Here is a 24,175-nt window from a genome sequence, read left to right on the forward strand (position 1 = left end):
TGTAATGTAGGCACCTGTGCTGAGCCATAAGGGAAACAGGGCATCTACCACCTCACTATCAGACAAGGGAGGTAATGTTAGCTTTTTCTACCTCCACTTTCGATCTGAAATCACCATCACCCACTAATTAATTAGCCATTTTTGCAGATTCAAAGTGTTTGAGCTCGTAATGTAATCAATATTTTTCTTTAAAAAAAATCATATGACATAGCCAATGAATATATAGCACAACTTTGGATTTCACCCCCCATGTCAAACCGTTTGTTTTCTGTTCTCATGAAATTTTCAACTTTACCCTGTATATCTAAAAATGACCAAAACTATTGCTGATGGTAAACCGGAACATTAAATGTAATGTAGCCTAAGCCCCGATCAGCAGGTATGCTACAGCCAGATGAGACGTTTCTCAGGCGGTAGTTTAGGCTACTTTATTCCGGTAAAAAACACTTTTCAACCGCACATTTGATTACAATAATCTAGCATATTATATTGGTTGTCACTCAACTAATAAAGCCTAATAATGCGCAAGCCATTTTACAAACATTTTGATGTTGAAGGTGCCGCGCGGCCTACCTCTTGGTCAGCATGCTAAGCCGTGCACCAAGCGCAGTTTGACTAGGCGACTGATAATGCCTGAGTTGTTTGGCATGTAAAATTACTTGCACATCAATGACTGTCAACACAGTTGCTTAGTTCGACATTGAAAGAGAGGACGCATCAGTTGTCACAAAATATGAGGTATTTTCAGAAGGTAGAAAGTAATATGAGCACCGCCGATTCGTAACGTTTGAATCGATTTTATGACCGATTCATGCTAAATTTGGATCAGTTTAGGGACCCGGGGACATTTGAACCAGGACCAATGCGTATCGCTGAATCATTACATCCCTAGTTAGCAGTTTATTTTGTCCTTGATCTAGGATCAGGTATTTTTTTGCAGCCTAAGTAATTACCGGGTCATTAATATGCAATTACCATTTATATGTATAATATATGCCCTTTAGCAGATGCTTTTATCCATTGCGTCGTACAGTCCTACCCGCATACATTTTTCATATGAGTGGTCCCAGGAATTGAGCCCACTATCCTGGCATTGCAAGCGCCACGCTCTACCAACTGAGCTACAGAGGACCACAACATTGTTTAACATTTCATTAACATGACTGACAAGTAGCCTAAATAGAGACCTGTAAAACAAAGTGAAACACAGACTTTGACCTAGGGGCCTGAGGAGGATGCATGTTCAGATAGAAATGTACTGTGTAGAACATGTTGGATTATCTGTCATGTGCAGTAGAATAGGGAGTTGTCAGCTCTATTCATTCTATTTCTATCTGCAATGTTTAGAAGCACGCCCCAGCGTGCTCCGTACCCCCCTCTCACAGAGGTGTCACCCAAAGGTGTGAGAGGCTGGACACAGAGGTTCTCTCACTTTTGGACCCTGTGGTTTGGAAAGCTGAGGAAATCCTCTCTGTCAGCTCTTAACGGACCTGTTCTTCAGTAGTCTTGAAAACCCGAACCTAAACAACCGTAATTAGGGTCTGGTTTCAATGACGGACTCTTTAGGTATAGAGTAACTACATCAATGCCCACATCACGATCTTATCCGCTTGAATAAAATTCACAATAGTATCTAGCAAGATGGAGATCACAGAGGTTATTTCTAATGAGTACGTTTCGCAAGTGGCTAGTTTGCTTCAGCTACCTTCACTAAAACCACTGCAAAGGTTTTGTCTGGAAACTTTGGTTTCGAATTGCAACGTTCTGGTGTATCTGTCTCGTGATTTGTTGGGAGAGTTGTCTGTCTGAAAAGAAACCACCCTGGACATTTTTTTTCCCCCTTATCGAAGTTGCCAAAACAGTCTGTTATTGAAACCAGACCCTAGTCACTGTTTCCTAGGGTTGGGTTTTTGAGACTTGTTCCTCAGGCCTTGAAGTTGAGCAAGTTGAGCAAACATTGAGCTAGTAATGTCAATATCGCCTGTGCAACTCCCGCAGTGATCACATGCACTTAATAAACAATAAGTCGCTTTGGATATAAAGCATCTGCTAAGTGACATGTTTTATTATATTATAAATATGTCATTCTGAGTGTCTGTCCAAAGTCAGAAGTACACTGTTGACATTAAAGTGGCCTGGATTCTATCAAACCTGCATAAAAAATTTGTGGCTGTATTTTTGTAAAACATTTTGTGGTTTGCCTATTTCAGACGGGAGTCTACCTGGTATTTTATAAAGGTCGCTACGCAAAACCATACACCGGTTTTACTTGACTCAGGAAAATGTTAAAGGGTTAGTTCACCCAAATTACAAAATTACATATTAGTTTCCTTACCCTGTAAGCAGTCTATGGACAAGGTGTCTTGCTTTGGTTTTGTTTACCTGGCGACTGTCTCCAAGTGCTAACTTTTTTTGCATTTAAGGCACAAGTACAATGCAAGTCAATGCATGCCATTTTGTAATTTGGGTGAACTGTCCCTTTAACATGTTAAATACTTCATGGATGCCTTCACTCCACTGTAACATTTTTCAGTACAAGTTCAAAAGAGGTCTTCTCTTTCCTCACCATGAAAGATTAGCATTTAGCATTAGCTACCCCTATCTGTCATACTCCCTTTGTAAACAAAGCTGCTGGATCAATGGTAGTTCTTGTTTCACTCAGACCAGGAAGTGAGTGGAATTCCACAGCACTGCTATGAGCAGGCATGCAGAAGGGAAATAGGGTCATTCTGTGTGAGAATGGAACAAAACATGACTTATTTCTCAATCCATTTGGAGACAGATGTGAAATGTATAATAAACATCTTTCCCCCAAAGGTCATTTCTATGGGTTACATTTCAGAAAAGTCCACAACGTCAGGGTCATTAGTTGCTCCTATTTCACATTAAATGACCCAATAAAGACATAAGTGTCTGCCCCGAACATCCTCTTTTTAGTCTCCCTCCTGACATGTCTCTGACTTTTGAGTGTTGACATTCAGGAATAGATTGATCAGACACAGAAAACAACATGTCTCACTGCATTTCTGGATTATATTTCCATCTGTTATTCTTACAAACAATGACAGTAATTACATCACACATTAAACATCACAAAACCGCTGTAACTGATCACATACAAAAGCAACAAGCCTACACATTGCCTTGAACATGTATCTATCTCATTTGCTGAAAATGCAGTGAAATAAATACTGCCCTGGTGCAAAGAACAGGTCGCTCCAGATTCTGCTCTACAGTCTGTGTGAACCCTGTGGCCCCTGTGGCCCGTGTCGCTTTGGCCTATGTTGAGATGTATTTTCTCTGGCTGTAATTACCTGAGATGGTAGCCAAAGGGCCTGCTGTGCCCTGCGCCTGTGCTGCCTGAGCTTGGCTGAGTGCATGGAACTGGGGCGGAGGAGAGTTGGGTCAGCGTTCCCGATGGAGGGGAAAGCTGTATCTTGACCCTGTGTTGCCTTGGCTGAGTGGCGCTGGAGCGGTTGGGGTAGGGTTAGTGCTCCCAATGGAGGGAAAAGGGGGAAGGTTGGAAGGAGTAGGGGTTGAAGTTCGTAGAGAGGTCGGAGAAGAATTAGGTGGGGGCCAGTCAGAGGATTCATGGCCTGTCTGCTTCTCCTCCTTTTCCTTTGCCACCGTGACGTCGGTAGGAGGCTAACGTTGGTCGTGGAATGTTGCAGAGTGTGTACTCTCTAAGCTCATTTGCTTTAATCCCTCGCGGAGTGCGGTACATAAATGTTCACGTAACGTCCGTCAACAGACTTTGGGATGCGGCAACTAGCAAGGAACATTGTTGCACTGCACTGGGTTTGCGTCACTGGTTATATTGAGGAATCACAATTTCGCAGGGCGGGGGCATCCTTTGAATTTCGGGAAGGGGAGGTGACGTTTTGGGCCCTTAGACTTGCGGAGAGGGGGATGCAGTAGCCAAAGACTTTCCGGCTCCTATCTAACACAGAACCTAATCAAATAGTTTACAATTTATTTTTGGCTCAGGGTTACTAGAATGATGTCCCGTTGAGAGCTATTGAGTCTTGTTCTTCTGTTCTTGACGATCAGAAATCTGAAAAGCCTGGTTAGGTGGATCAACATGACAGCGACTTGTTTCTGATTGCCCGTTCCAGCATACTGTACAACTTCAAATGCATGTATTGGAACATGGCCACTTGACTCCAGAATGCTAGACGATGGTGCCGTTCTAGGTTCTAACTAGATATGGAGAAACTAGACAGAGGGGGAAACCCAATGGACTTAACCATACCGAGACCTTGTGACATGATCATCATCAGCCAGCCCCTTCCTCTCCCTTTGCCCCCTCAAGGGCACTGGTCGATACCCGGTGGGCGTATTCCCACGGTCCTCAGCTCTCACCTTAGGGTGGGTGGTGGGATGAGGTGGGGGCGGTGTGCTGGTGGTGGCCGTTGTACTTCACAGGCGTAGTTTGCATTTAACATGCGGTAATGGCCAATATGATTTGCCATTTTCTACTAAATTAGATATCGACCTTTGGTAGAAGTGCCTGTTAACACCACCAGTGCGGTTGATCCCGCTATTGATCTCCGAGCGGTCTACGTTTCCCATAAGGTGCTAGTTAACCTTTTGGAGGTGTTTTTCGCAAAGCGCGTCCAGGTCATTAATGAAAGACTGCGCAGAAATTTGTATTCAATTTCACCAAGGTTTTAATATGCCTCACAGGTGTGTGTGTGTGTGTGTGTGTGTGTGTGTGTGTGTGTGTGTGTGTGTGTGTGTGTGTGTGTGTGTGTGTGTGTGTGTGTGTGTGCGTGCTAATTTGTTTCACTGTCTTTTGTGGAAAATCTATGTGTTGCTTTTTCCAATCGCTTTAAAGGAAGCGCAGAAGTGTCACCTTTGCTGTGACACATGCCAAGATGTCATTATAAGTATGACATTGATTCTTGATGAACCTTTCTCCCATGGTCAGCTATGTTGTATAGTACGTCTATCCAAAGGTATTTGAGTATCTTATGACTGTACCCTGCTGGCGTTTTCATTTTATGTGCCATTCTCTCCAAGCTCAGCCCTTCATGAATGTAACATACAATGTGAGCTTGCTGGCTCTGCAGAGGTTTTTTTCCATTTTGCGTTGAATGATTTTCTTGCTCATCACATCTGCTGCTAAACTGGGATTCTCTGCATCTGATGGTGGAGCAGATAGAAGGCGTGGAAAAATAGACTCAAGTCATTGATCCTGTGTCTTGTTTCCTCCCATGCCTTCCATCCACTGCCCCCCTTGTGAGAGTGCAGTCTGAACGGGATGAGTGCCCATACATGTTTAATGCTTGGCAGTGGTAACCTTAACCCCCCCACCCCCGACCCTAACCCTAGCTCTAATTGAACCCTTACCTTAACTCACCCCTTCTAAACTCAACCTCAATCCTAAACCAATTTCGATTAACCTTTGAATCCGCCGGCTAAATGTCTGCCTTTATGCTTCTTTTCTGTGTTTTGATTTCCCCGTCTAGTAATAACCTGTATTGAAGGTTGGCCTATTGCATGTCTCCACAATAAAATAGACGTATTATCTAAATGATCATTCCCTGATCCTGAATAACCACATGTTGGTTTTCAATCCATAATGACTTGAATATCTTCTCACTGAACACATGAACCATGATTTTCCTTGTGACCGTCAATTCCGCACTAGTCAAGTTGGGATAAAAACCAGAATACACAGTAGTCCCATTATACCAGAATCTCGAAAAACCGGAGTCATCATGACTATGCAAGTTTTATCTGTAGCTATTTAAAGGCCCAGTGCAGTCAAACGTGATTTCCACACTATGAGGTTGGAATAATACTGTGAAATCAGCCTGCTTTGGTGAGATGGAGTTTTTGACACCAGGTAGATAATTAGTTAATAGACCAATGAGAACTAAAGTTCAAAACCAGTCTACCAGTAACAGCTAGTTTTCAGTTTTCCTCTCCCCACTCAGACCACTCCTCGACAGTCATAGCAAAATTCTGGCTTGAGAAATTGCTCTTTGCTAAGAAAATATTTTTGTTTGTTTTAATTTAAAATGGTCAAAAAGAATCACAGTAAGGTACTTAATTGTTACACAGAAATGATTTTATATTCAGATAAAAACATCTCCGTTGGACCTTTTTTTAAGTCGAGCCCCGGTTCCAAAACACATCCTCCTCAAGGTATGCTCTTGGGCAGCTCTCCATCGATCACTTGTGGTTTTCTGTGTGTGGAGACTGGTCGATGTGCTCACCCTCTGTCTTGTTTGTCTTCCAGGCTCGGAACGTCACCACAGGGGAGCTGGCGGCCATCAAGGTCATCAAACTGGAGCCCGGTAAGAATCTTTGCCTCCATCTTCTCACACTCTGGGGTGAAGTTTCCCCTACGTACAGATCTAGGATCAGCTTGCCCTCCACCAATCAGTGGGGAAAATACAAAAGTGACCCAAGCTTAGCGTCGAGGGGCAACGTCACCCTACACCTCAACTCACTGTCTCAGTTAGTTTAGCCTCTCCTGACCTATTATTCCATTTGACTTACTTAAATCTTCTCTCCCCCACCATCCTACTTCTCCAGTCATTACTGTGCCTATTTCTGAGACCCACTAAACATGTGGAGGAATTGACTCAAGACCCTAGGCAAAATACAAAAGCGTTATGCAAATGAAACCCACCTGTATGCCCCAGGCCATATGCATGGAAGTACAGTATATTATGACCCAGTGAGAGCATAACATTAGTGGTTAAGTTGGTTGGAGCATGTTGCTTACAGTAGAGCTGCGGGTTTAAATCCTGTATAGGCCACACACCGGCCCTATTAGCGTAAAAGGCATCTGCTTCATGCCTACCATTTATCATTTGTTACCCATTGCTTTAGATGAGAGTGGTGTGTGTGTTTTTTTTCTGGGACTTTTTCTATAATAGTCAGGCAGTCCTGGTTGCGTCCCAAATGGAATGTGTCCCACGTCAGGCCAGGAATGTGGAGTGGAGCTAGCCTTGGGAGCCATATCAGACCAGATTTACCTTAATCTCAGCCTCAGATGGCAGGGCTTGATTAAGTTGGAGTGTTAAGAGTAAACCTGTTGGAGCTTGCGGCCAAGCTCTTTGTCTGCGCCACAATAAGATTATAATTTTCGAATGGAGAGGAATATCAGATTTGAAGTCTCTGTGGTATTTCAAAAGCTGCCTGCTTATATCGAATGCATCAAAATCCAAGATGTCCTTATAATTTGATAAGGTGATAATGATGGATATGAATTGTTATTCAGAAAAACTTAAAGTAACACTGTTGATATTCTTGTAGAGCTGTTGCTAGTAAGTACCCTGGAGGGATCCCGTGCAATTTCACATTATTGCATAGCAGTGAAACACAGAGCTCAAATGCCTTGTATTATTAAAATGCATTGAATGTCACATCCTGTCACGATGCAACAATGTGTGAAGATTGCAGGACTTCCATAGGCAAAGTGTTACCTGTTACTCTACATCAGTGCAGCTCGTCCATTTACGTGACACCCTCAGGGGTTACACATTTTTATTCTAGCCCAGCACTAACACAAAATATTCAGAATAGGGTTAAAAAAAAATCCCCCCCCTCCCCACACACACACACACACAACCTTGTTCATAAGGATAAACTAGGTGTGGAATAGGCCAACTGACTCACTTCTCCAATAACCTATAGAGGCGATGTCTAACAATCCAAAAAGCAATTTTTATTGTAGTGTTTTTCTTAGTTAGCATTAGCAGACTATCTCATTGGTCCACAGTTAGTCATCATTGCTACTATAAAACAGCCTAATTATAGTTGGTTTGTGTTTGGTGATAATCTGTCACCGGTCAGTTGTGCAATTGAATTCTGCTATGAATAGCATGTTATCAGTCTCCTTGCAATCTCTAAACTGCATTCTGTTCTGATGCTTCCATATGTGGGAATAATAGCAAACTAGCTCTCGGATGCTAACTTTTTTAGCCTAAGGCCATTTCTGTCTCCTGTCTATGATACGTGGATTAGGTCATCTATTGAGGTTGAATTGATCATATGTAAGTAATGTTAGAATTAGTTTGGTAATGACGTTCCATTCACGTGAAACACGCGTTTGACGTATTCGATACCATTCTCCTCCAGCCTTTACCACGAGCCCGTCCTCCCCCATTTAAGGTGCCACCAACCTCTTGTGGTTCCATTCTAGTAATCCTAATCTATTCATTTGCTAAGGCTGTTTGCTCTGTGTGATAACGCAACCTTAAGGAAACACTCCATTGCGATGAGCGGTCTCCTACTTTTGAGCTACCTATAACACTATTTACAAGTCAACCGATCACTCTAACACCTCTTAATATGAAATCGGAGAGGTTCGGATAGATACAGTGCCTTGCGAAAGTATTCGGCCCCCTTGAACTTTGCGACCTTTTGCCACATTTCAGGCTTCAAACATAAATATATACAACTGTATTTTTTTGTAAAGAATCAACAACAAGTGGGACACAATCATGAAGTGGAACGACATTTATTGGATATTTCAAACTTTTTTAACAAATCAAAAACTGAAAAATTGGGCGTGCAAAATTATTCAGCCCCTTTACTTTCAGTGCAGCAAACTCTCTCCAGAAGTTCAGTGAGGATCTCTGAATGATCCAATGTTGACCTAAATGACTAATGATGATAAATACAATCCACCTGTGTGTAATCAAGTCTCCGTATAAATGCACCTGCACTGTGATAGTCTCAGAGGTCCGTTAAAAGCGCAGAGAGCATCATGAAGAACAAGGAACACACCAGGCAGGTCCGAGATACTGTTGTGAAGAAGTTTTAAAGCCAGATTTGGATACAAAAAGATTTCCCAAGCTTTAAACATCCCAAGGAGCACTGTGCAAGCGATAATATTGAAATGGAAGGAGTATCAGACCATTGCAAATCTACCAAGACCTGGCCGTCCCTCTAAACTTTCAGCTCATACAAGGAGAAGACTGATCAGAGATGCAACCAAGAGGCCCATGATCACTCTGGATGAACTGCAGAGATCTACAGCTGAGGTGGGAGACTCTGTCCATAGGACAACAATCAGTCGTATATTGCACAAATCTGGCCTTTATGGAAGAGTGGCAAGAAGAAAGCTATTTCTTAAAGATATCCATAAAAAGTGTCGTTTAAAGTTTGCCACAAGCCACCTGGGAGACACACCAAACATGTGGAAGAAGGTGCTCTGGTCAGATGAAACCAAAATTGAACTTTTTGGCAACAATGCAAAACGTTATGTTTGGCGTAAAAGCAACACAGCTCATCACCCTGAACACACTGTCAAACATGGTGGTGGCAGCATCATGATTTGGGCCTGCTTTTCTTCAGCAGGGACAGGGAAGATGGTTAAAATTGATGGAAAGATGGATGGAGCCAAATACAGGACCATTCTGGAAGAAAATCTGATGGAGTCTGCAAAAGACCTGAGACTGGGACGGAGATTTGTCTTCCAACAAGACAATGATCCAAAACATAAAGCAAAATCTACAATGGAATGGTTCAAAAATAAACATATTCAGGTGTTAGAATGGCCAAGTCAAAGTCCAGACCTGAATCCAATCGAGAATTTCTGGAAAGAACCGAAAACTGCTGTTCACAAATGCTCTCCATCCAACCTCACTGAGCTCGAGCCTTTTTGCAAGGAGGAATGGAAAAAATGTCAGTCTCTCGATGTGCAAAACTGATAGAGGCATACCCCAAGCGACTTACAGCTGTAATCGCAGCAAAAGGTGGCGCTACAAAGTATTAACTTAAGGGGGCTGAATAATTTTGCACGCCCAAGTTTTCAGTTTTTGATTTGTTAAAAAAGTTTGAAATATCCAATAAATGTTGTTCCACTTCATGATTGTGTCCCACTTGTTGTTGATTCTTCACAAAAAAATACAGTTTTATATCATTATGTTTGAAGCCTGAAATGTGGCAAAAGGTCGCAAAGTTCAAGGGGGCCGAATACTTTCGCAAGGCACTGTATAAGCCTTCTCACGACAATATTTGATGACAAAGTGGAGCTATTACTTTATTGCTTATACCTATCCAATCCTTTCAGATCTACAAAAGGGTGGCTAGGAGTCAATGTGGAATTCTCATTTTGTACAGTCACATGATATTATATTGGTATTTTACTGATTCTAATAGGTATGGTGCTATTTAGAATCCGAATCAAACAACAACTCGATACATCTTATTAACATTTTGGTCTTGGTCAACTTTCAGACTCATTTTACAGTTAACTGTTGATGCTATAGTTGGGATGAACCAACCCAGGGAGTGGGAACTGGTGGGTGTAGGCTAGGCTAGAGACTAAAGAAATGTTTACTTACATTTTCTTGCTATAAATCAACAGGGATTCACTTTGAGTTTGGCTTGTGAGACTGGGTGTCAGCAGGTGGTAGGCTTGATGGACTGTGCGTGCACGTGAGTGTGTGTGTGCGGTTATCTATGTGTGTGCAGATATGCAGCCTGAGACTTGTGGGGTACCATCTGACGTTGCGGCTGGTAAGAGTTCAGACAGGAAGAACTAGCTCCTATAGAAATAATGAACACTACTACATACAGCCCCTGCTCATGTGAAGCACGCTTGTGTGTGTTACCACTAATATTCAACTTTCAGGCAGTCCGTTAAATCTACAGTACAGAATAGGATCATAATTTGATTAACCCGTTGCAGGAGAATTTTCCTACAGTACAGGACATTTAAAACGTGTGGTGTATTTGCGGTTTTAAAAAGGCTTCTGAAGTTTGTAATTTCCACTTTGACATTTCAGACTTCATTTTCCCTTCCAAGAAAATGTATCAACCCCTACAAAAATGTCCATAAATTATAATAATTCACATTTCCTGTTGCTGCAGGATTATTTTCCTGCTGTAGCAAACTGGCTCAAATGAAGTTACTACATCTGTAGCTATCCAATGTTAACTTTCATAATTTTGTGTGTGTGTGTGTGTGCACGTGCGGCCGTGTGTGTTGTTGTCCTTGTACGTGAGTGTGTTCTTCAACAACCAAAGCTATTCTTGGGTGGAAGGTTGAGGGGTCAGTCAGTATTGAACCGCCCCCTGACTCTCCCAATCCTCTCCTTTTAATGTCAAACCACCTCTTTACCATATCCGCTGTGACAGCTCCTGCCTTGCTTTTGGTCATGTGTCCCAAATGGCACCCTATTCCCTATTTAGGAAAGAATGAAATAATTGTGCACTACATAGGGAATTAGGGTTCCATTTTGGAAGCGGCTTTAGTATAGACACACAAGACTGGAGTATTTCTGCAAGGCTTTTGGACTGGGGGACCTCTGTCGTAGCGCTTCTAACGTTAAGAGGCACTATTGATTTGCTGCAACTTTCCTCTCCCTTCGTGTGTCCGTTCTTGTAAGGACACTGCATAATTCTACAATAACAGGAATTGATTTGGGGTTTATTTGTGGCATATTTTTAGGTTGTGCTCGTGGTGCCATGATCATTTCAAACATTTGATTTGTGTCAGTTGTATTATCATCCACAGCTTACTGTTAACCATGTTTTATTTATATAAAGGGATAGTAAGCCAAATTACAAAATTACATATTTGTAACCTTACCTTGTAAGCAGTCCTTACAGAGTATCATTGTCTTCTGCATGTAGTCACTCAATGCACTTTTTTCAAAGCCAACTTTATGAAAGACCATCAATGTTAGGTGTGTGAGCCTGTTTATCATAAAAGAACCCTGTACTGTGACATCTCTGTGTTGTTGGGAATTCCAGTCACTTCAAGGTTGCATTTCAAATGATTATTCCCTATATTGTGCACTACCTTTTACCGGGGCCCATTGGGTGGGGACTTATCATTTGTTACATATTCGTCGCCAAATCCACTGGCTCCAGATCATCTATAAGTCTCTGCTAGGTAAAACCCTGCCTTATCTCAGCTCACTGGTCACTATAGCAACACCTACCCGTAGCACGCACTCCAGAATGTATATTTCACTGGTCATCCCCAAAGCCAACACTTCCTTTGGCTGCCTTTCCTTCCAGTTCTCTGCTGCCAATGACTGGCACAAATTGCAAAATCACTGAAGCTGGAGACTTATATCTCCCTCTCTAACTTTAAGCATCAGCTGTCAGAGCAGCTTACCGATCACTGTACCTGTACACAGCCAATCTGTAAATAGCCCATCCAACTACCTCATCCCCATGTTGTTATTTATCTTTTTGCTCTTTTGAACCCCATTATCTCTACTTGCACATCATCATCTGCACATCTATCACTCCAGGATTAATGCTAAATGTTAATAATTTTTTTTTGCCTCTATGGCCTATTTATTGCCTTACCTCCCTAATCTTCTACATTTGCACACACTGTACATATATTTTCTATTGTGTTATTGACTGTATGTTTGTTTATGTGTAACTCTGTGTTGTTGGCCAGGTCGCAGTTGTAAATGAGAACTTGTTCTCAACTGGCCTACCTGGTTAAATAAAAAAAATCAATATGGGGTTTCCGATGTCGTTTGAACTTCCCTTGCGGATGTTTAGGGTTGAAATGCTTATTGTCTTCTTACAGTGCATTAGAGGTAGAGAATGCACTTGACAGGCCTTTGATGGTTAGATTGACGGTGACAATTGGAGCTGGAAAGTGGTCAGAAGCTTTAAAGCGAGAGAGGAAGAGAGTGTGTGTGTGTGTGCCCGCATTTATCAGGTGGACCACATGCGGTGGAGTTCAGCCCGGAGGTCTCTTATTAGCCATTCCTGCTAACGCAGTGCAGGAACCCCATCTAACATTCATGCTGCCAAGGTTTTCACCCTACCTCTTAAAATGCCAACAGCACGGCAACACGAGGGGAAGGTGCCACAATCCACCGTGACAGCGTGGAGTGACATGGAGGTGCTTGTCAGTACGCATCACGGCCAGGGCAGCTGGCACTCTTGACAGATGTCGCCATGATGTCCAGGAGTGCGTTTCGTGGCGACAGGGTCGATGGCTCGAGGTGTGTCGCCAATGCCAGGACCATGGGAACCTACGTAGGCTAGACATAGGCTGACAGATTGACTATTCATAGTGTGTGGAGTGGACACACACACACACACATACACACACACACACACACACACACACACACACACACACACACACACACACACACACCCCAAGGGTGGGCGGCTAACACCCTCTAACATGTCACAGTTAACCAACGCCGGACACCATATTCAGCACCTTGTTATATCTGCCTGTCTGTTTCAATCTCAAATGTAAAACTGTTTCCCAAAGATGCTTTCAAAGCTTTAGCCCAACTAATATTCCCTAGCAACAGTTTGCTTTGGTCTAATTGGCTTATCTCGCTTTAGTGGCGTGCTGTGCAGAATTCAAAGAAGTCATTTCATATTTGCTTCTTTTTTTTTTTTACTTGTTCCAATTTGTTCTAATTTGTGCTGTTTGATTTTCAGATGGCATCTCGGTCACAGTTTCCTTTTCATTTGGGCTGGCTGCCAGGCTTTATCTTCATCTTGTGCTTTGTGCTGTCCATGTACAGCCCAACAATATGGCTTAGAGGCTGCCAAGATCTGTGTAACTGCTCCAATAGATCACAATCTGTTTCCATAAGGCCCCCTCCACCAAATCTGGATCCTGTTCATTAGGGCACGCAACGGGAAAAGTTTGAAAACATTTTGCAACGGAAAACCAAAATGAGCATTCCGTTTTTGAATTCCTTTTTTCTTCCGTTTGGTGCCTAATGAGCACAACCTTGATTGCTTCCAGTCGTCCATGGTATCTGCCAACTCTAAGCCATTTTCTGTTAGCCAACATGAGATTGTGGTTGTACAGCCATCACATTTATGTGGTCCTTGCTTGCTGTCAGTGTATGTGTGCATCCCAAAGGGTGCACCCTATTGCATAGTGCACTGCATTTGACCGGAGGCTTAAACTGCACCGGTCAGGGGGTAAAGCTGCAAAGAAACTGACCTTATGTCAGAGCTTAAGGGCAACTGCATTCCATTATCCTTGTGCTAAGGTAAGCTCTACTCTTCTGGGGTCAGCAATACAAGTCTTTATTCCTTGCCAAACATGTTTGCTAAATAGCCCAAATAAAAAACAACCATTTGGTCCATACAGTTACAATATGTAAGGTCTTAGTGACCAGAATGTTAATATTAAACACTGTTTTGTAACTGCAGATTAATACTTCATTCCATGTATTTGTAGGATATTGTGATCAAAAAGAATAGAGTAAATGAATGACAGAAGAAAAAAATACTTTTAGAATGATTCATTGTTAACACCATGTTCTTAACTTAAAAAAAACAACATGTAGGCAATTCAGCTTACATTACATCTCTGTAACAAGCCAGTAAACCTCCACTTGTGTTCTAAATATAACATATTTAGAAATTGTTTTGAGTCCAAAGACTGATTCTGTCAAGCTCGAGATAAGTGTGCAGGAGTTTATCCAAAGTCACTCCTTTGGTGTTCGCACATAGAGGCGATTGCAGTCAGTAGTAGGCTTCTTCCCCAGTCCTACATGCCCCATAGACACTGATCTTGGGTCAGTTTAGCCTTTTCCCAACGAATGGTTAACGTTATGATTGGAGCAGGAGATGCTAATCCTGGATCTGTACCTAGGGGAAACTTCACCCCCAGAGCATCCTACACAGTCAGCTCCTCTCTCCAATCCCCTCTGTGCTGGAAAAATGTCACCGCGTCACCGGAGAAGGACAGGCTCACCACGACAGGAAGCACCAGGGCCATCTGACCTTGGTCACTGTTGAAAGTGAATCCTAGGACACTCCCTCAGGAGGAGGCCGTAAGCAGAAAAAGACCCGCAAAACCCCCCCACCGATATTTCATTCATCATAAGGGTTCGAGTAAACTTTCTTCTTTTTTTGTTGTTGTTGCTGCAGCGCCAACGCTATAGACAACCCTCGCTTTGCATATCCAGCACGTTACATACATGTTAATGAGCCATTACGTAAGCCAGCATACATGTTTATTTTCATCTCTCATTGAGACTACAGAAGGAATTTTGAACGCGGAGCAAGCGACCGGCTTAGAAATATTGAATAGTGGCGAGAGAGATAAAGAGGGAGGTGTAAAAAAAATAAATGGTCAGCTTTTTAATGAGGCCTGGAGCGTCCATCATTAAGTCAGCAGTCACACTAAAGTGACTTTGTTCTCTCTCGCGCTCCTCCAAAGCGTTTGTCCCGGCGCACACGTTTATAGACGTTGAGACCCGAGACGGAGATCAAGGTCAGCCCAGATCGGCGCCGTCAGGTCCACGAACCCCAGGGGACATTGGATGAGAATCTATTTTTTTCGACAATCAACCAGGCCCCGCCGTCTGTCCCTCGGGCCAATCGAAGGCGAGGGAGAGCTTCATGGGCAGTCATTTCTCGTTAAAGCCAATAATCGTGCCCTGCTTCTTCCTCTGAAGAAGCATCGGGTGGAGCTGCGCTCAATAGCTCTGCCTGGGAGAAATGCGCTGACCTAGCAACAGTGCTAGTGCTAACTTGCTGATGGAGAGTGCCGGGTTTGAATGTGCAGCACGCATCCCATCCCATATTGACAGAGCTGCTAAAAACGAAAAGCAAGCATCCCCAGCGGGTTTTCGTCAAGGGCTATTCACTGCCGCCTTGTCATTAAGATAATTTCTTATCTGTGAGTGTGTGCATGTGTTTTGATTGTGTGTTTTGAGTGCACCCTCAAGGAGACAGGCCCCCACCAAAACATAGCTTCTATTGGTTTCTATTTCCCCAGTTTCCAAGCCCATCACGTTCCCCTGCGTTAGAATAGCGTTGAGTGTCGGGAAACACTGGCCTTCTGGTGGTGTTGACAAGCTGCCAAACGGAATATTCCCAGCCTGTGTAATTATGATCTGTGGAATTGATTCCCCTCAGTGATCGTAGTTGGACGTCGTGCGGCTCATTGATTCTGAGATGTATGGTCCTCATTTGGGAGGTGTGGAGCTTAATGTTTGCAGTGATAGCTTTGCCAGTTTGACAGATGCCTTCATCAAAAGGGACTAGCATAGATTACAAATAACGCATTGATTCTGCTAAATCAATCCTCCGAGCCATTATCTCTGCACATCCGGGTCAGTATGCAGACTAATGCACAGTTTGGTAGTTGTTTAGAGACAGAGAGGAGTCTACTTACTTTTTTTTGGCCAATTCTGTAAGTTCCCAGCTAGTCTTGCCAGAGTGCTTTGGTTCAGCGAGGTGGTTTAAGCGTGTGTCTGCATCAAAACATTAATAATTCAAACTTATTTTATTCATGTAGAAGCAACTGAAGTTCCTTTTAAAGTCATTCAAGTGTGTTTACATACGTTTGTCTATGTGTTTATAAATGTGTGTTTATGTACATATGTGAATTTGTCTCTCTCCTCACCTGCTCTCTCACGTCTGCCGTCTCTCCACAGGGGAGGACTTTGTGGTGGTGCAGCAGGAAATCGTCATGATGAAGGACTGCAAGCACTCTAACATCGTGGCCTACTTTGGCAGTTACTTAAGGTAGCATATTTAAAGGCCCGCACCCCGCGCTCCCTCCGTCACCATCCCTAACCTACCCTACCCTTCCCTCCACCCCTGCCCTGGCTTAGTCAATTCCCAGCCACTTACAGGCTAGGAAGTATACACACACACACACACACACACACACCACACACACAGGCTCAGCGTGGTCTTACTCCACTGCAGTCAAGCTACAGTCAGAGCCTCTGGTCCAACCTAGCCGCACTAACGCTAGCTAGCGATGTGGCTGATTGCTAGCTCTAGGGAAATACTTTGTATTGAACTGCTTAAGAAAAGGGGAGGTGGAGAGTGGCCATACTGAGAAGTTGCAGGGGCTGAAGAGAGGGAAGTTTCAACGCGTTGGTTGCCCGGAAGGCGGTTGTGGCCTAATAGCCAAACCGCATCATGCTGTGTCACGACCTACAAAAGACTCCCAAAAGCAGTCATCCTCCTCATACTCTCGCTCTACCCCCCCAGACTCCACCCCGCCCCCTAGCGTTTGGTTTTTACTCAGACTATTTTGAGACGTACAGTATCGATTGTAATGTCATTTGTTTCCTTTTGCTCTTTACAGGAGAGATAAATTATGGATATGTATGGAATATTGCGGGGGAGGGTCCCTACAAGACATATATCATGGTAAGTATACACAACAACATACACACACATATTTGAAAAAATGACAGTTGGTTCAACCGGTACGATGAAGCCAAATTCAATACGTTTCAGGTTTTAAGCTAATTCCTCACTCAAGCTAAGCGTCCTCTTACTAGGGGTACGTCCCAAATGGCACCCTATTCCCTTTATAGTACACTACTTTATGCCACGGCCCAGAGGGAATCGGTTGCCGTGTAGGAAGTAACCTAGCTCCTACCACATAACCAGACAGACAGTTAACAGATTCTTATTACTCTTTTTCTTCTTCTTGTCTTGGTCGTTAAAGGGAGAATCTGCAGTTGCTACGTCCATTTTTGGACTTTAAAAGAGATGATATATATACCCATTTTAATTCGGGAAGGATACAATTTATAAATTGCCTTGCGCTTAGTTCAACTGTCTTACCCCAACACAACCCAAAATATAAGCTGGTTTTACTCCAATGTTTGTAAACATTGTAAGTTGTAAACAAACACTGTATAGGTTTAAAACATGGCTAAAACTATAAGTTTGATGTCATGGATGGTCAGTCCTTTCATCCATAGCATCCATCTATACATTGGAGTAGTTACATTTCTCCAGGCCTCATCCCGGAGTTGTGTACGAAAGCAGTGGTGGCATGACGTCTTTGTAATTGTTTGAACTGCAGATTGCCCATTTAAAGCACAGGTCATTAGAGCGGCTGTGTTAAGCAGCTGCTGTCGCACTTGTGCGCGCACACACATACGCTCTCAGAGGCCGTGTTGATTCTGCTCTTAATGACTGTGCTGGGCTCAGTCGGCTGCGAGGCCCCTCGTTGGAGAGACAGAACAGCAGTCGACACCGCCAAGTACCGTTGATCTCAGCCTCCCACATATCAGCTCCCCGCTGCCACGGAGACGACGCGCTGCTCGTAATGTCCCCAACCCAAGGCTCCGTCTACGTCTCCGGTGTAAATAGAGGGTCCCCGAAACGGAAGGCGTCTGAAATGCCCTGTAGTTTTGTTGTGTCGTTACATTCCTTGGACCTTTTAACCTCAGTCGTTTTAGATGTTGGGTATTTTTAACAAGGTTTTAGACCCGCCCTGTAGGCAGGTGGCGGGGGAGGTCAAGGGGGCATGTCAATAGTCTAACATAGCTTCCTCTCCGTCTGCATTGATCTGAACATGGAGGATAGGTGAAAGCAGTATGGTAGACCATAGCTGGGAGTATGCTGTCAACTGTATAGGTTCTTTCAGGTCAGTGCCGATGAAAGAAAGACAGAATATCAAGGTAGGAGGTCATTTTCAACTGAGTTTCCCAATTGAAACAGGGTCAATGAGTTGCCAGCTAACCTGTGTAAATATTTGGAATTAACGTCATCATTTTTTGGAAAGATAAGCTTGAAATGGGAATGTTATAATTGATTGAACTGACTAACTTGGTGACCCTGCTTTTTGATATACCCCTTAGAGGCCTAAGAGAACGTTAGTTTAATTAGCCCTGTCATGTGACTGACTGAACCTTTTAATCAGACCCCAATCAACTGGTGCTATCATGGCTTGCAATCTACTTTGTAGAGACTCTAAGAAGATTAGCCTCTCAACGGTATGGCCAAAGCCCTCACACAGCCTAGGATTGAAGCAGGATGGTGTATGATGCGTGTTCTCACTCAAACTGAAGACAGACAGACGGACGGGCGAGCAAATTCCAGAGGATCATGTTTGAATAGACAGTTTTATTTGTTTATACAGGCGATCTCATTGAGAATATGCCGTTTCCTATATAGTACTATAAATGATATTGAAATCTAAGAAGAATCTAGCTCTATTTAATTCAGTAGCAAATCTATTTTTTGTTCTGTTTTAAATAGGGTTCTGTTGTGCCTGGTCTGTTCTATAGCCCCAATAATCACCTTGAAATAACCTAACGTTGCCAGGTAAAGCTGTCAGATCAACATCCAGTTGTGGACCCTATTGTTGATTTGATGTGATTTGGTTGACGCTGGGGTTAAATGACACAAATACTTCAAATGTGGCTTGAAATGCTGATATGTGCCCAAGTAAGACCTTTAGCTTAAACAATATTAAAGATATACATGATACATTTGAGTTCAGGTACCAGATGTTGTCTCAGGCACCAACGGCCGAGGAACGTTTTAATAAAGCACGTGTGCTTCTCAGGCTCCAACTATGTCTCTCCTTATCTTTCAGTGACGGGGCCTCTCACAGAATCACAAATAGCCTACGTGTCTCGAGAAACTCTTCAGGTACGTCAATTCAGTTTGCCTCCTCCAAACGCTCAAGCGTTCACTCTTCTTCTGACACACGTCTTTCATCTCAAAGTGTTGCCTTTGAACGTCCTCTTACCTTTGATTTGACCCATCCACTCGAAATGAGACTGAAAGCAGCCTTTAGCAATAGGAAAGGAAAGGGAGATACCTAGTCAGTTGTACAACTGAATGCCTTCAACTGAAATGTGTCTTCGGCATTTAACCCAACCCCTCTGAATCAGAGAGCTGCGGGGGGGCTGTCTCAATCGACATCTACGTCTTTGGCGCCCGGGAAACAGTGGGTTAACTGCCTTGATCAGGGGCAGAACGACAGATTTTTACCTTGTCGGTTTGGGGATTCGATCCAGAAACCTTTCGGTTACTGACCCAATGCTCTAACCAGTAGTCGACCTGCATAGCAACATCGTAAGGACTATTGTTGTCATTGATTTGTTTGATTTTGATACACAACTATTATACCATAATAAATCCCATATTTTGCTTTCCTGGTTAAATGACAATGCTTTGGAAAAGTATATGTGGCTGATTTTGGTTGGATGCCAAAAAGGGACAACAAATTAGGATGGGATATTATTTGAGAAGAGGTCAATGGACTGACTCACTGTAGGCATGTTTCCCTCCACAGGGTCTCTACTATCTACACAACAAAGGGAAAATGCACAGAGACATAAAGGTAAGGTGGGAAAATGGCAAATTGTAGCAGGAATACATGGCTTCCATTGCATAGAATAGAGTGCACAAAGACAAAGGTAAGGTGGGACTGGGACAATAACCGTTTCAACCAGGAATACATTGTGTAGATTAGGATAGAATAGAGGTTATTGTCCTCTTTTATTAAGGAAGTCATTTTACACAAGCTTGTACGCACACACAAATAGACCAACAACACCTTTACCCAGACATGTACAATTACATTGACAGTAGTTTTAGTGTCCTCCTCTGGAATTTCTTGGCATAGATGTGCCATAGCCATTATAAAAACATTTCTGACACTAATGGCCACCATTTGAATCCCCACAAGACATCTTTCAAAGTCACTCCAGGCTTTTCCCGTTTCGGTCTTTCCCCTGTGAAGTTTCCTTTTGATAGATGGCCTTGTTAAGAGACTGCTGCAGAAATGAAGTTGCACTGAAAATGTGCAGATACGAGTTAGTTATACGTTGTTGAGGGGGAAAAATAGGTCAAAACGTACTAAGCGCTTCCATAGGCCTATGCAACTGCAGATCCATTGTGACGTTCTGATCTTCTTTTATGTGCACAAAGGGAGCAAACATACTGTTGACAGACAACGGGTACGTCAAACTAGGTAAGGAGTCCCGGCGTGCAACTGTTTCCTTTTGATGTGTGTTTCAATATGATGAATCATGGCAAGTTGATGAGCGCGTGAATCCTCACCTGGCGAAGATTGACAAGCTGTTAATTGCGCTTGGCTGTGAAGAGCACCTTCTGCTTTCACATTCTGTCACTCTGTCTGTCCTCTCTCTCTCTTTCTGTGTGTGTGTGCGTGCTTTCCTATTCAATGTGTGTAGTAGGCGAAATCGAGTCAGCTTGGACAGTGATAATTGTATCAGTTTATCAGTTTAACACTTTATATCATATTCCTTTTGGAATATTACCTGTGGCAGCTTACAAAAGATGTATAGTTATTACAATACATGAGCATTGCATGATTTGAATTGATTTCAACATCGTTATGCATTATTATGCATAGTTTATCATCATCAAACGTGTATTAGAAGTTCACTGTATTCATGATAAACTGTTGTTGATTGCATTTGGACATTTATTAGCCATTTATTCCTGATAAACTGTTACTGTATTAATGTAACTCTGACTTTAAACAAATCATTTACAAATCATTCATTGGTGAGTAACGACATGTTAATAAAAATGCACAATTATTTATGCTTAATGGAGGCCTCATGTAGATATAACTACAAAGTCAGGCTTCTCACGTCTTTCTTTTCCTCTGCAGCTGACTTTGGCGTCTCGGCCCAAATCACGATGACCATTGCCAAGAGAAAATCCTTCATCGGCACACCTTACTGGTAACGTCCTTCATCACTTCCCCCCCTTCTATCGATTCTCTCTCTCCCTTGATACCCAAGTCAGGGGAATCTATCCATGGATCTATCGTCCGCCATTTTGTCAAGCAGGATATGAATGTGCCCTTCAATTGATTTTAAAAGGTGTTGGACCCCTTAGAGCCGATTTCCGCGGCCCGCATAATAAAAACATCCCCATCAAAATCTATCAGTTTAAGTTGGAGAGATGTTTTCTCTGCATTGCATCTGCCGATGTTGCCCTTCCGCATATGCAGTAATAGGTGGTAGAGCTAGAGCGGTGTTTGTCGGACCATGAGACATCCCGAAAATTGGTCTTCTTACGAAAACGTCTGTAGCGTTCGAACGGTTTGGCCTACAAAAACCATTACGACTATTGAAAGATGAGACGCACAAACACGATGGCGTTCTCTGTTTTTCTATACGGCCCCCACAAGCCTCACAAGACTTGTCTGAAGGTACCAGTTGAATTTTTTTTAATGTAAGTGTATATATGGAGAAAGTCTAGTGACAGAAATTAGGGCTTAAATACACATTTCAATGCGTGTCTTTCACCAGAGATTTTCATAGTTTGAGAATGCTTGACAAAAAGATATGCAAGTCTAAACATGTTTTGCATTGCAAACTACAAAGCTAGTAGAATATATATATATATATATATATATATATATATATATATATATATATATATATATATATATATATATATTATATATACTATATATATATATATTTTTTTTTCTAAACCCAATCCAGCCCCTTACCCTAAACTGGGTTTGTAGCCTAACCCCAATCCAGCCCCTTACCCTAAACTGGGTTCGTATCTTAACCCCAATGCCCGCCCCTACCCTAAACTGGGTTCGTATCCTCACCCCAATCCAGCCCCTTACCCTAAACTGGGTTCGTATCTTAACCCCAATGCCCGCCCCTACCCTAAACTGGGTTCGTATCCTCACCCCAATCCAGCCCCTTACCCTAAACTGGGTTCGTATCCTCACCCCAATCCAGCCCCTTACCCTAAACTGGGTTCGTATCTTAACCCCAATGCCCGCCCCTACCCTAAACTGGGTTCGTATCCTCACCCCAATCCAGCCCCTTACCCTAAACTGGGTTCGTATCCTCACCCCAATCCAGCCCCTTACCCTAAACTGGGTTCATATCTTAACCCCAAAGCTGCCCCTTACCCTAAACCATGTTGGCATTTAAATCCTGACCCTACCCTTCCCATACACTGATGCATCACACTCTTTCCCTGCTTTGAGCCCACCCCTCTCTTTATTCATGTTTTGTTTAGTCTGATGTTTTGTTTTGACTCCTATTTTGTAGTTTTTCTTTTTAAGATCTATAAATCTCAATGTAATTTAAAAAAAAAAAATGTTCAGGGGCAGAACGACATATTTTTACCTTGTCAGCTCGGGGATTCGATCTTTCAACCTTTCGGTTACTAGTCCAACGCTCTAACCACTAGGCTACTTGCCGCCCCATATATAGTCCCATGTATTATTATAATTATTATGCTTGGCGAAAACCAAACACTGCATTCCACAGTAAGAACCTCATACCAGCAGTCAAGCATGGTTGTGGGAGTGTGATGGTGTGGGTATGCTTTGCTGCCTTAGTACCTGGACGACTTGCCTTAATAGAAGGAACCATGAATTCTGCTCTGTATCAGAGAATTCTTCAGGAGAATGTCAGGCCATCCATCTGTGAGCTGAATCTGAAGTGCAGCTGGGTCATGCAGCAAGGCAATGATCCAAAAACACACAATCAAGTCTACATGAAAATGTCTAAAAAGCAACACATTTTTAGTTTTGGAATGGCCTATTAATGTCCAGACCTAATCCCAAATGAGATGATGTGGCAGGACTTGAAACAAGTAGTTCATGCTTGAAAACCCACAAGTGTTGCTGAGTTACAGTAAGTTCTGCATGCAAGAGTGGGCCACAATTCCTCCACAGCGACGTGAGAGACTGATCAACAACTACAGGAAGTGTTAGGTCGGAGTCATTGCAGCTAAAGGTGGAACAACCAGTTATTGGCACAGGAGCATTGGGTGTTGCATAACTTTGTTTATGAAATAAATATGTAATTGTTGTGTTATCTGTTCACTCAGGTTCCCTTTATTTGATATTAGGTTTTGATTGAAGATCTGATAACATTCAGTATCAAAAATATGCAAAAATAGAGAAAATCAGAAAGGGGGAAAATACATTTTCAAAGCACTGTAGGACAGACACTTCAGAACAAACTTCCTTTAGATTTTTTGGGGGGCTACTATCTGTTGTTCCATGTAGTGACTGTTATTCAATATGTTCGTATGGGCTAATTTTATTATGGGCTAGTTTTATTCATTTTTTTTATATTTCAAGGGGTCTTAAAATTCTAAATCAAATAACTAAAGGATCTTTGGTATGACCTTAAAACAATTCCATATGTTAGCTTAGTAGAACCCCCGCCCAGCTTAGGCAGGGCTTCGACTCTAGTCTAGGGAGTTAACGAGTCAAACATATTCTGATTTATATTGATTGATGATGGGCGGCAGGTAGCCTAGTGGTTATGCGCGTTGGCCCAGTAACCGAAAGGTTGCTGGTTTCAATCCCTGAGCCAACTAGGTGTGTCTGTGCCCTTGAACAAGTAACTTAACCCTAATTGCTCCTGTAAGTCGCTCTAGATAAGGCCATTTTGGGGCCTTAAGCGAGATTTGGGTGGGTTGCCACCCCTGACCGTGGGGGCAAAACATTTTA

The 24,175-nt window shown here is 42.8% G+C and overlaps 1 protein-coding gene across 2 annotated transcripts in view; it reads left to right on the forward strand.

Annotated features, from left to right (window-relative positions):
* The window catches only part of map4k3a (mitogen-activated protein kinase kinase kinase kinase 3a), a 79,913-nt gene that overhangs the window by 21,655 nt on the left and 34,083 nt on the right, over positions 1 to 24,175 (forward strand). For both annotated transcript variants that reach the window (XM_036949774.2, XM_036949775.2), the window contains exons 2-8: positions 6,248 to 6,305; positions 16,371 to 16,461; positions 17,036 to 17,100; positions 19,289 to 19,344; positions 19,994 to 20,041; positions 20,632 to 20,674; positions 21,344 to 21,416. In XM_036949774.2, coding sequence (XP_036805669.2) covers positions 6,248 to 6,305; positions 16,371 to 16,461; positions 17,036 to 17,100; positions 19,289 to 19,344; positions 19,994 to 20,041; positions 20,632 to 20,674; positions 21,344 to 21,416 — 434 coding nt within the window. The remainder of the gene's footprint in view (positions 1 to 6,247; positions 6,306 to 16,370; positions 16,462 to 17,035; positions 17,101 to 19,288; positions 19,345 to 19,993; positions 20,042 to 20,631; positions 20,675 to 21,343; positions 21,417 to 24,175) is intronic.

The sequence above is a fragment of the Oncorhynchus mykiss genome, chromosome 17 (genome assembly GCF_057628025.1).
Source record: "Oncorhynchus mykiss isolate SJ-2025 chromosome 17, ASM5762802v1, whole genome shotgun sequence".
NCBI classification, from domain to species: Eukaryota; Metazoa; Chordata; class Actinopteri; order Salmoniformes; family Salmonidae; genus Oncorhynchus; species Oncorhynchus mykiss.